The sequence below is a fragment of the Carassius carassius genome, chromosome 38 (genome assembly GCF_963082965.1).
Source record: "Carassius carassius chromosome 38, fCarCar2.1, whole genome shotgun sequence".
Classification (NCBI taxonomy): domain Eukaryota; kingdom Metazoa; phylum Chordata; class Actinopteri; order Cypriniformes; family Cyprinidae; genus Carassius; species Carassius carassius.
The window spans coordinates 19394636-19407716 of record NC_081792.1 but is presented as its reverse complement, the minus strand read 5'-3'; the positions used below and the strand labels follow the sequence as shown (position 1 = coordinate 19407716).

Here is a 13081-nt window from a genome sequence, read left to right as displayed (position 1 = left end):
TAAGTTTTGATTCCTTAAGTAATGACTGATGAAAATTCAGCTTTGCATCACAGAAATAACTTATATTTGAAAGGATATTAAAATCCATTATTTTAAATGAAATAACATTTTGTATTTTTTATCAAATAAGTGCAGCCTTGATGAGTATAAAAGACTTCTTTAAAATACATTACAAGTCTTACTGATCCCAAACCTTTGACTGGTAGGGTAGAGTATATATCCACTGCTGGTAAAAGAAGTCTCTCCTAACCAAAAGATTTCAATTTTTGAAATCTATAGGCATAACATTCTTAAAGATGACATGCACTCATAGCACATCATATTTATGGTCAGCCAGTGAAAACCTCTGTAAAAAGAGACTGTAAACATTTATTGTCTATTCATGACCGTGAAGACCGACAGCTTTGTTGAAAAACAGACACTTTTAATTGTAACTGCTGGTCGTTTTTATTGCCAGATTTATGCAAATATCCATCTCAGTGCTTGTGCAGTGTAAACAAGCATTTAGTGCTTGGAGACAGAGAAAGAAACACACAAGTATGGGAAAAGATTCACTCTGTCACCTCCACAACGAACTGTGATACTGAGAACAGTAGCGTGCCACTCCCTGCTGTCAAGCCACCATAAAGAAGAAGTGTATAAATACAGCCGATAAACAAAGCACTGAGTCTGCAGAAAGACTTTTTTGTGGTGTGAGAAAACTGCCTGCTAGTCAGTTACAGGATTAGGACAGTCTGTGATGTTTTACACAAAATAATTCGTCCTGATGATCTGGCAGAAATCAAATGAGCTATACTTAAAACCACAGATAGACAGCTTTGCTAACAATTAGCCTTCGTAATGAGTCATAAATCATTACAAAGGTCGTGACGTTGACCAACAGGCTGTGCCATGTAAGTCGTCTCTTAATGTGTGATCCAGTGCAAGGACTTTCAAGGTTTATGTATTAGTAATATTATGTAAACATCAATACACTTTTAAAATTATATTTATGCATTTAGCAGACGCTTTTATCCAAAGCGACTTACAGTGCATTCAGGCTATCAATTTTTACCTATCATGTGTTCCCGGGGAATCAAACCCCCAACCTTACGCTTGATAACGCAATGCTCTACCAATTGAGCTACAGTCAAGTCAAGTCACCTTTATTTATATAGTGCTTTAAACAAAATACATTGCGTCAAAGCAACTGAACAACATTCATTAGGAAAACAGTGTGTCAATAATGCAAAATGATAGTTAAAGGCAGTTCATCATTGAATTTAGTGATGTCATCTCTGTTCAGTTAAATAGTGTCTGTGCATTTATTTGCAATCAAGTCAACGATATCGCTGTAGATTCAATTCAATTCAATTCAAGTTTATTTGTATAGCGCTTTTTACAATACAAATCGTTACAAAGCAACTTTACAGAAAATTATGTTTCTATAATATTTAGTAGTAGCTAGTAGTTTGTGCACTTTTGACAGGATTTTAGAAAAAATAAAAAATAATAATAATAATACAAGACGTAGTCAGCTAGACGATGAACTATCAATATTATTAATTAATAGTAATTATATGATGCAGTCACACATGTAGCAATAATTGTTAGTTCTGTTTGTTGATTCAAGGTTAGCATCATCTGGGGTCCTCTGAGGGTCAGCATCATCTCTTCTCAGGTGTTCTGGATCCAGACTGGAGCTTGTGTAAATCCTAGTTACCACGGGATGTAAATCCCGTGGCAAAACATAGAAACAAAATAGAGACATCATTAGCATAGCTGCTGATCCAACAAAGTAAAATTAGTTTAACCCAAGCTAAAGAATAAAAATGCAGATGCAACTACACTCACAATTTAAGAGATACATCATTCGAATGCTTGGCGAAAGAGATGCGTTTTTAATCTAGATTTAAACAGAGAGAGTGTGTCTGAACCCCGAACATTATCAGGAAGGCTATTCCAGAGTTTGGGAGCCAAATGTGAAAAAGCTCTACCTCCTTTAGTGGACTTTGCTATCCTAGGAACTACCAAAAGTCCAGCGTTTTGTGACCTTAGGGTGCGTGATGGGTTGTAGCGTGGTAGAAGGCTAGTTAGGTATGCAGGAGCTAAACCATTTAGGGCCTTATAGGTAAGTAATGATAATTTGTAACTGATACGGAACTTAATAGGTAGCCAGTGCAGAGACTGTAAAATTGGGGTAATATGATCATATTTTCTTGACCTCGTAAGGACTCTAGCTGCTGCATTTTGGACTACCTGTAGCTTGTTTATTGACGAAGCAGGACAACCACCTAGAAGTGCATTACAATAGTCCAGTCTAGAGGTCATGAATGCATGAACTAGCTTTTCTGCATCAGAAACAGATAACATGTTTCGTAGCTTGGCAATGTTTCTAAGATGGAAGAATGCAGTTTTTGTAACATTGGAAATATGATTTTCAAAAGACAAATTGCTGTCCAATATAACACCCAGATTTCTGACTGTAGAGGAAGTAACAGTACATCCGTCTAGCTGCAGATTGTAATCTACAACATTCTGTGTGGTGTTTTTTGGTCCAATAATTAATATCTCTGTCTTATCCGAATTTAATTGGAGAAAATTATTTGTCATCCAATTTTTAACACACTCTGTTAGCTTAGATAATTGGGAAGTTTCATCTGGTCTCGTTGAGATATATAGCTGAGTATCATCAGCATATCAGTGGAAGCTAATTCCGTATTTTCTAATAATATTACCAAAGGGCAACATGTATATTGAAAAAAGAAGGGGACCTAGGACGGATCCTTGTGGCACTCCATATTTTACTGATGATAAATGAGATGACACCCCATTTAAGTAAACAAAATGGTAGCGATCGGACAGGTAGGATCTAAACCATCTTAGAGCCTGCCCTTGAATACCTGTATAGTTTTGTAATCGATCTATGAGTATGTCATGATCTATGGTGTCGAACGCAGCACTAAGATCAAGTAAGACTAGAAATGAGATGCAGCCTTGATCTGACGCAAGGAGCAGGTCATTTGTAATTTTAACAAGTGCAGTTTCTGTGCTATGGTGGGGCCTAAAACCTGAAATGGGGCCTGAAATTCTTCATACAGATCATTTTTATGCAGGAAGGTGCTCAATTGAGCAGACACAACTTTTTCTAAAATTTTAGACATAAATGGAAGATTTGAAATAGGCCTATAATTTGCCAGTACACTAGGATCTAGTCTTGTTTTTTTAATAAGAGGCTTGATAACCGCCAGCTTGAATGGTTTTGGGACGTGACCTAAAGATAACGACGAGTTAATGATATTGAGAAGCGGTTCCTCGGCTACAGGTAACAGCTCTTTTAGTAATTTAGTGGGTACAGGATCTAATAAACATGTTGTTGGTTTAGATACAGTGATAAGTTTATTTAGCTCTTCCTGTCCTATATTTGTAAAGCACTGCAGTTTATCTTTGGGTGCGATGGATGAAACTGAAGTGTTAGACGCTGTAGAATCTACATTCGCTATTGTATTTCTAATGTTATCTATTTTATCAGTGAAGAAATTCATAAAGTCATTACTATTTAACGTTGGTGGAATATTTGAATCAGGTGGCGTCTGGTAATTTGTTAATTTAGCCACTGTGCTAAATAAAAACCTTGGATTGTTTTGGTTATTTTCAATGAGTTTGTGGATATGCTCTGCCCTAGCAGTTTTTAGAGCCTGTCTATACCTGGACATACTGTTTTTCCATGCAATTCTAAAAACTTCCAAGTTAGTTTTTCTCCATTTGCGTTCAAGACTACGAGTTACTTTCTTGAGAGAGTGAGTGTTGCTGTTATACCATGGCACAGTACGTTTTTCTCTAACCTTTTTCAATTTGATGGGGGCAACAGCTTCTAATGTATTAGAGAAAATAGTGCCCATGTTGTCAGTAATTTCGTCTAATTCATGTGTATTTTTGGGTACAAATAGCAGTTGAGATAGATCAGGCAGGTTATTTGCGAATCTTTCTTTGGTGGCTGGAACAATAGTTCTGCCCAGACGGTAACGCTGAGACATATAGTTAATATCAGTTATACGCAGCATGCACGATACAAGAAAATGGTCTGTAATATCATCACTTTGGGGTACAATATCTATAGCAGTAAGATCTAGTTAGATCTTATTAGATCTAGTGTATGATTAAAACGATGAGTGGGCCAGGTGACATTTTGCTTGACTCCAAAGGAGTTTATTAGGACAGTAAACGCAAGTCCTAATGTATTATTTGCATTATCAACGTGAATATTAAAATCTCCCATGATTAGCGCCTTATCAACTGTAACTACAACCCGAATTCCGGAAAAGTTGGGACGTTTTTTAAAGGAATTTCAAATCACATGAGCCAATATTTTATTCACAATAGAACATAGATAACGTAGCAAATGTTTAAACTGAGAAATGTTACACTTTTATCCACTTAATTAGCTCATTTAAAATTTAATGCCTGCTACAGGTCTCAAAAAAGTTGGCACGGGGCAACAAATGGCTAAAAAAGCAAGCAGTTTTGAAAAGATTCAGCTGGGAGAACATCTAGTGATTAATTAAGTTAATTGATATCAGGTCTGTAACATGATTAGCTATAAAAGCTTTGTCTTAGAGAAGCAGAGTCTCTCAGAAGTAAAGATGGGCAGAGGCTCTCCAATCTGTGAAAGACTGCGTAAAAAAATTGTGGAAAACTTTAAAAACAATGTTCCTCAACGTCAAATTGCAAAGGCTTTGCAAATCTCATCATCTACAGTGCATAACATCATCAAAAGATTCAGAGAAACTGGAGAAATCTCTGTGCGTAAGGGACAAGGCCGGAGACCTTTATTGGATGCCTGTGGTCTTCGGGCTCTCAGACGACACTGCATCACTCATCGGCATGATTGTGTCAATGACATTACTAAATGGGCCCAGGAATACTTTCAGAAACCACTGTCGGTAAACACAATCCGCCGTTCCATCAGCAGATGCCAACTAAGGCTCTATCATGCAAAAAGGAAGCCATATGTGAACATGGTCCAGAAGCGCCGTCATGTCCTGTGGGCCAAGGCTCATTTAAAATGGACTATTTCAAAGTGGAATAGTGTTTTATGGTCAGACGAGTCCAAATTTGACATTCTTGTTGGACATCACGGATGCCGTGTCCTCCGGGCTAAAGAGGAGGGAGACCTTCCAGCATGTTATCAGCGTTCAGTTCAAAAGCCAGCATCTCTGATGGTATGGGGGTGCATAAGTGCATACGGTATGGGCAGCTTGCATGTTTTGGAAGGCTCTGTGAATGCTGAAAGGTATATAAAGGTTTTAGAGCAACATATGCTTCCCTCCAAACAACGTTTATTTCAGGGAAGGCCTTGTTTATTTCAGCAGGACAATGCAAAACCACATACTGCAGCTATAACAACACCATGGCTTCGTCGTAGAAGAGTCCGGGTGCTGACCTGGCCTGCCTGCAGTCCAGATCTTTCACCTATAGAGAACATTTGGCGCATCATTAAACGAAAAATACGTCAAAGACGACCACGAACTCTTCAGCAGCTGGAAATCTATATAAGGCAAGAATGGGACCAAATTCCAACAGCAAAACTCCAGCAACTCATAGCCTCAATGCCCAGACGTCTTCAAACTGTTTTGAAAAGAAAAGGAGATGCTACACCATGGTAAACATGCCCCGTCCCAACTATTTTGAGACCTGTAGCAGAAATCAAAATTGAAATGAGCTCATTTTGTGCATAAAATTGTAAACTTTCTCAGTTTAAACATTTGCTATGTTATCTATGTTCTATTGTGAATAAAATATTGGCTCATGTGATTTGAAAGTCTTTTAGTTTTCATTTTATTAAAATTTAAAAAACGTCCCAACTTTTCCGGAATTCGGGTTGTAGAAGGTCTGAGAGGAAATCTGCAAACTCTTTTAGGAATTCTGTATACGGCCCTGGTGGTCTATACACAGTAGCCAGAGCAAGAGATACATTAGATTTCTTTTGCATGTCTGACAGTGTAACATTTAGCAGAAGTATTTCAAAAGAGTTAAACCTGTATCCTGTTTTCTGGGTAACATTGAGAATATCACTATATATTGTTGCGACACCTCCGCCACGACCAGTCTGACGGGGCTCATGCTTATAACAGTAGTTCGGTGGAGTAGACTCATTTAGACCAAAATAATCATTTGGTTTTAGCCAGGTTTCAGTCAAGCAGAGTACATCAAAACTATTTTCTGTGATCATTTCATTTACAATAACTGCTTTGGGTGTGAGTGATCTAATATTTATGAGCCCAAACTTTAAAAATTGTTTTTGTTCATTTACTTTACATTTTTCTGGTTTAATTACTATTAGATTTTTTCTAGATCCTACATTATATTTTGACCTCACTATTCGGGGAACAGACACAGTCTTAATAGTTTTTACAGCGCAAGTACTTTTATCATTTAAGCGGGTGGAACAAAACTCATCATAATAGTTATTAGAGAATTGTTTTACTAGTCACATGGAGCGAAGTGTCCTGGAGATGTTGTCAGAGAGCAGCTCCGCTCCAATTCTGCTGGGGTGTAATCCATCAGCGCCAAACAGCCTAGGACGCTCCCAGAAAAGATTCCAGTTATTAACAAATAGCAGTTTCTGTTCTTTACACCATGACAACAACCATTCATTTAAAGCAAAAAGTCTACTGAACCTTTCGTCTCCTCGTCGATACGTGGGCAGTGGTCCTGACACAATGATCGTCGCCGTGGGCGTCGTGCTGCGAACCGTCTCGATCAGGCTGCTGAAGTCCCTCTTCAGCGTCTCCGTCTGCCGCAGCGTGGTGTCGTTAACCCCGGCATGAAGCACGACCGCTCTGGGGCTCTCGTCGGCCTTCAGGATCGCGGGTATCTGCGCAGAAACATCGAGAACACGAGCACCAGGCAAACAATGAGTGTGCACTTTACCTTCGGCTAATGTAGCACTTACGTGTCGGACGATGGAGTCTCCGATGATCACAGCGTCGCGTCCTGTCTCGCGGAGGGGAGCGAAGCGGTTCCGGATGGAGATGTCGTAGGCAGGAGGGGGAGAAGTCGTTGCCCGGGACCCGGCTCGCGTCCTCCGCTGTGGATGCACCCAGGGTCCGTGGTGTCCCGGCGTCGCAGTGAAGGACATCTGGGAAGATCGCGTCCTGGGTGCACCGGGCCTGTGCAGAGAAACACACGGAGTAGACGTGGTGGGACTGTTAGCAGCACACTGTATACTTACCCCGGACTTGTGAGCGTCAGCCCGGGATGATTCCAGCGCGGCTCTCCGCTCTCTCAGCTGGGCCTGCCTCACCTCCAGGTCGTGAATCTGCTTTCCCACGGCCTCGAGCTCGAGCTGCACAGAGTGGAGACATTCATCCGCCATTAAAGCAAGTAACAGTGAGTACAGCAGTGGTAATGTGTGTATATAGAGTATTAGCAATGTAAGCGCAGTTAGCTGCAACCACGCTTGCTGATGCTAACGGGCTAAAAGCTAATAGCGGACCCGGGAGATCAAAATAAAACTAGTGATAGCGAGGCGCTCTGATTGTTTTTGTTGAAGAATACAATAGAGGATATATTCACACGTTATATAAACGGAAACGATGATGTATAAAATTGATTTTTGAGTTAAAAATAGTCAATGAAAAGAATATAGTGACGGAGCTCAAACGCAGTACAGCCGCCAACAACAAACAGGAAGTGACGTTCAGTGACCCCAACTAAGCAAGCCAGAGGCGACGGTGGCAAGGAACCGAAACTCCATCGGTGACAGAATGGAGAAAAAAACCTTGGGAGAAACCAGGTTCAGTTGGGGGGCCAGTTCTCCTCTGACCAGACGAAACCAGCAGTTCAATTCCAGACTGCAGCAAAGTCAGATTGTCAAAGTCAAAGTCAAAGTCACCTTTATTTATATAGCGCTTTAAACAAAATACATTGCGTCAAAGCAACTGAACAACATTCATTAGGAAAACAGTGTCAATAATGAAAAAATGATAGTTAAAGGCAGTTCATCATTGAATTCAGTTATGTCATCTCTGTTCAATTAAATAGTGTCTGTGCATTTATTTGCAATCAAGTCAACGATATCTCTGTAGATGAAGTGTCCCCAACTAAGCAAGCCAGAGGCGACAGCGGCAAGGAACCGAAACTCCATCGGTGACAGAATGGAGAAAAAAACCTTGGGAGAAACCAGGCTCAGTTGGGGGGCCAGTTCTCCTCTGACCAGACGAAACCAGTAGTTCAATTCCAGGCTGCAGCAAAGTCAGATTGTGCAGAAGAATCATCTGTTTCCTGTGGTCTTGTCCTGGTGCTCCTTTGAGACAAGGTCTTTACAGGGGATCTGTATCTGGGGCTCTAGTTGTCCTGGTCTCCGCTGTCTTTAAGGGATGTAGAGGTCCTTTCTAGGTGCTGATCCACCATCTGGTCTGGATACGTACTGGATCCGGGTGACTGCAGTGACCCTCTGATCTGGACACAGACTGGATCTGGTGGCCACGGTGACCTCGGAACAAGAGAGAAACAGACAAATATTAGCTTAGATGCCATTCTTCTAATGATGTAGCAAGTACATAGGGTGTTATGGGAAGTGTTTCCGGTTCCGGTTTACCTAATTAATGCAGCCTAAAAATCCTTTAACGGATTTGGATAATAAAAGCATATTAGTATGTTATGTGTATGCCAGGTTAAAGAGATGGGTCTTTAATCTAGATTTTCATTTTGGACTAGCTGTTGTTTGACTAAGCGTGCAGAACAACCACCCAATAAAGCATTACAATAATCTAACCTTGAGGTCATAAAAGCATGGATTAACATTTCTGCATTTGACATTGAGAGCATAGGCCGTAATTTAGATATATTTTTGAGATGGAAAAATGCAGTTTTACAAATGCTAGAAACGTGGCTTTCTAAGGAAAGATTGCGATCAAATAGCACACCTAGGTTCCTAACTGATGACGAAGAAATTGACAGAGCAACCATCAAGTCTTAGACAGTGTTCTAGGTTATTACAAGCGGAGTTTTTAGGTCCTATAATTAACACCTCTGTTTTTTCAGAATTTAGCAGTAAGAAATTACTCGTCATCCAGTTTTTTATATCGACTATGCAATCCATTAGTTTTTCAAATTGGTGTGTTTCACCGGGCTGCGAAGAAATATAGAGTTGAGTATCATCAGCATAACAGTGAAAGCTAACACCATGTTTCCTGATGATATCTCCCAAGGGTAACATATAAAGCGTGAAGAGTAGCGGCCCTAGTACTGAGCCTTGAGGTACTCCATACTGCACTTGTGATCGATAGGATACATCTTCATTCACTGCTATGAACTGATGGCGGTCATATAAGTACGATTTAAACCATGCTAATGCACTTCCATTAATGCCAACAAAGTGTTCAAGTCTATGCAAAAGAATGTTGTGGTCAATTGTGTCAAACGCAGCACTAAGATCCAATAAAACTAATAGAGAGATACACCCACGATCAGATGATTAGAGCAGATCATTTGTAACTCTAAGGAGAGCAGTCTCAGAACTATGATACGGTCTAAATCCTGACTGGAAATCCTCACATATACCATTTTTCTCTAAGATTGTGCAGAAGAATCATCTGTTTCCTGTGGTCTTGTCCTGGTACAGGAACACTATCAACTTATAACTTATACTTATAACTATTTGGTTGTCCTTATATAATATACCAAAATAAAGAATATTAATGTAAATACATTTAAATTAAAATTACTTTTAAATCCCTTTATAAGCTTTAATGTAGCGAGACATGATTATTTTTCCATTTTGAATATATATTTTTTAACACATTTTTAATTCATTTAATATTGAAACAATATGTTGAAACATTGTGATAAGAAGGAAATGTGGTCTCTATTAGCAAATTAATTATTGTTACCATATTTAGTATTATATTATATTATGAATCATAACTTTTTCCAAATATGCTTAATATATTTGTTATTTAAGGATATAAATTTATATAGCAGAAAAATGCAGGTACGTTATTTTCTTTGTGTAAATAAATGTAATTAACATTGAAACCATTTTAAATTATATTATATTATATTATATTATATTATATTATATTATATTATATTATATTATATTATATTATATTATATTATATTATATTATATTATATTATATTATATTATATTATCACATTAAGGAGTGCATAATATTTATATAGACAGCTACATTGCTTTCTTTGTGTAATATTACTGTTAAGATGTCCTCTGCAGTCGACTCAATCAATGAAATCAAAGTTGTGCTGATCTAGCAGGACAAGCTAAGTGTCCCTTCCCCCTCCGTTCCTACACTAGTGGTCCTCTTGACATATGCATCTAAACACATTACCGCTGGTGAATGCAGCTTGATAAACGTCAGCATGTGAAGAAGACTTCACCCTGATTTGTGTTGTTCTTCTGGCCAGCAAGTTTGGAGAGCAGGGAATACTCTTGAGTTTAATTCAAGTTCACAGCACCTCACAAGAGAGATACAGATTGCGCCATCTGCATAATTCAGACAGCGTTCTCATTGACATAGACAAGTGCTTTTGACTAATTGTTTCATGATGGCTTTAGGTTCTCAATCTCTCAAAGTCAAACATGTAATGTAACCCCCTGGGCTCCTGAAGGGTGTGTAAATGTTTATCAATGCACAGTTGCATTCTGTAATCAACCTCTGTGATTTTAAACTTATTACCACAATAAAAACATTAAGCTTAAAGAATAAATATTAGAAAAGTGAATTTTTGCAAAAGGTCAGACAGACTAATTAGTTATTCTGCCTCTTGCCATATAATATGATAGCAGTTGCTGCTTCCTTAACATCGGTTTTTTTTTTTTTTTTTTTTTATTTCTCTCTTTTTTATGTAAGGATCTTGGACCTTGGTCATGCTTGGTCAAACAAATAATTAAAGACGTTGCAGTGCAAAAATAATTTTATTGATCACAAAAAAATTTTCTGTAAAAAATATGTAATAATTAAAACAACATATTTGAGAATCTAAATTTCATCGGACAAAATCTTTTTTTTTTTTAAACACAAGACAAGATTATTTTATCGGATTTATATGCTTGAAATGAAAGAATAAATGCATATGGGGTAAGAAAAAGACTTCAAATGAATTCTCTGAAAAATATAGTTTTAATATTATGCAGTAGAAATTAATATAACTTTGAGTCAACAAGACCTTTTCTGTTTCCTTTCTGAATAATTTCATTAATTTTTCTCTGTCGACTTGCTTTGTTTCATTCCCAGTCTTTTTGGAGTTAATAATGGTCATTATTATTGACCCGATTTGACCTAATTTGGCTGATCATTTAAAAGCCTTTGGAAGACACATGAGCAACTAATTACATCACAAAATCCATTTGAAATCAATTTGCATGAATCAATAAGTGTATGGTGAGTCTGTGAAACAGATACCAAGAAGGCGTTAATCAATACCCAGGAGTACATGTTATTTAACTTGCCTAGCACTAGCAACTGCTTTCCAAACCATTAATTTTAACAAGTTTCAATGTGATGAACCTATAATGATTTTAATTTACAAGTGAATTTTTGTGTCAACTGTTTATATTTGGTCACATCTAATGCTGGATTGCTTAGAAAGGCTTTAACAGCTTCTAGGATCAGCTATAACTTCACATTCTGTCATAAACTGATGAGGCAGATGGAAAGCGAGCAGGTAAAGCAGGCTCACCTCCTCGACTGTGACTGGTTAAACTGTGAGAGTGAGAGGGTTTGCGGTGTATCCAAGCTTGGAGATGGGTTGAGATAAAGACTCTATGAGGCAGCAGCAAACGTTAGATGAGGGTGAGTGAGTGAAGCAGGAAGGGGTCTTATCTGTTTTGAACAGCGCTGTCCTCTCAGGCATCTCTTTAACCACATGCAATAAGATTTTTTTATCTAATTAAGATCAAATAATTACTACCTTAATCTTTTTTTGAAATTTAAACTGAAACTTGTGGTTTTAAACCATTAAAACTGTCTAAGCGGCAATTAGTGTTTCAATAATGCCGTTTGTAATTCAGTATTTAACTTTTCATTAATGCTATTTTGTTGTATTTTATCAGGGATGCTCGGACACTAAACTTTTGGCTGAAACAATAAGCCGAGAAATATTTTTCATATTATGGCCAATAAACAGTTAATGGCTCATATCAAAATTCTAATTTGTCTAAATAAAAAATTAAACAGAAAAATAAAACCAATGGTGCAAGGGTATAATAGTGTCACAACATTATAATGTACAGTATGAAAATTGGATATATATGTAAATATTAATTCTGAGATTTGATGCAGATTACATTTAACAGTATTTACATATTTAAGAATATTAAACGATTAGTGTTTTATAGATTGAGTGAGCGGTAGTCTTAATGAGTCATCTAAATGTTAACAGGGGAAATGAGCATGAACAAATCTCAAGTGATATTGATATATACAAAAAATAATACTGGCCAATGGCATAATTTTATTGCGTATCCCTAGTTTTCATGCTTTTTTTTTAATGAATGTAATATTGTGTAATGCTGCACTGTTTTCTATGAATGCATGAGTTTTATTGGTAGTATATAAATTTCAGTGAATGAATAAAAATATAATCTAAATGTAAAAATGAGCATGCACAATTATATTGTGTATCCATAGTTTTCATTCTTTTTGTATGATTGCATCAGATAATGTCAGTGTTAAATGAAAGAAATAGCTAATCTATATGTACAATTAATTCAAGTCATTATCAATTGATGTCAATTTAAAAAAAAACTGATATGGTGCCATTATATTGTTTTTTGTATGAATGATTCAGATGTATTGGTAATAATTAAATGTGAGTGTTAGACAATAGAAAAGGGTAATCTCATGGTAAAATCAGCATAAATGAGCATGAAAAAAAGGTACATTGTGCATCCCTACTATATCCCCTTCTAAAATACTTGAGAACTTTTCCTCCTATTTCTAGCCAAGAAACTGCATTATTTCTGCATTACAAAGACAAAAGTGCAAAACAGATGAGCTGGCCTGAACGCAGAGCTGCACCTGTCACCTTCCCCAAGCCACACGCTCAGCCAAAGACCACAGGACACAAAGACT

General features: G+C 37.5%; 1 protein-coding gene across 3 annotated transcripts; it reads right to left on the bottom strand.

Moving 5' to 3' along the window:
- Positions 1-1487: 1487 nt before the first annotated feature.
- LOC132119053 (uncharacterized) lies at positions 1488-7495 on the bottom strand. 3 transcript variants are annotated; one of them, XM_059528798.1, is made up of 2 exons: positions 6467-7495; positions 1488-1694 (listed from the first exon to the last, which is right to left on the bottom strand). In XM_059528798.1, exon 1 carries the CDS (start codon positions 7355-7357, stop codon positions 6470-6472), a length of 888 nt encoding a protein of 295 aa, XP_059384781.1. In that variant the 5' UTR covers positions 7358-7495; the 3' UTR covers positions 1488-1694; positions 6467-6469. The 3 variants fall into 3 exon arrangements, with proteins under 3 accessions (XP_059384781.1, XP_059384783.1, XP_059384782.1); XM_059528800.1 differs by having other exon boundaries at positions 1488-1682; XM_059528799.1 differs by having other exon boundaries at positions 1488-1652.
- Between the last annotated feature and the right edge of the window lie 5586 nt (positions 7496-13081).

What these genes read in the sequence shown, in the direction of transcription:
- LOC132119053 (XM_059528798.1), bottom strand. Translation starts at nt 7,357, where the DNA reads ATGGCGGATGAATGTCTCCACTCTGTGCAGCTCGAGCTCGAGGCCGTG.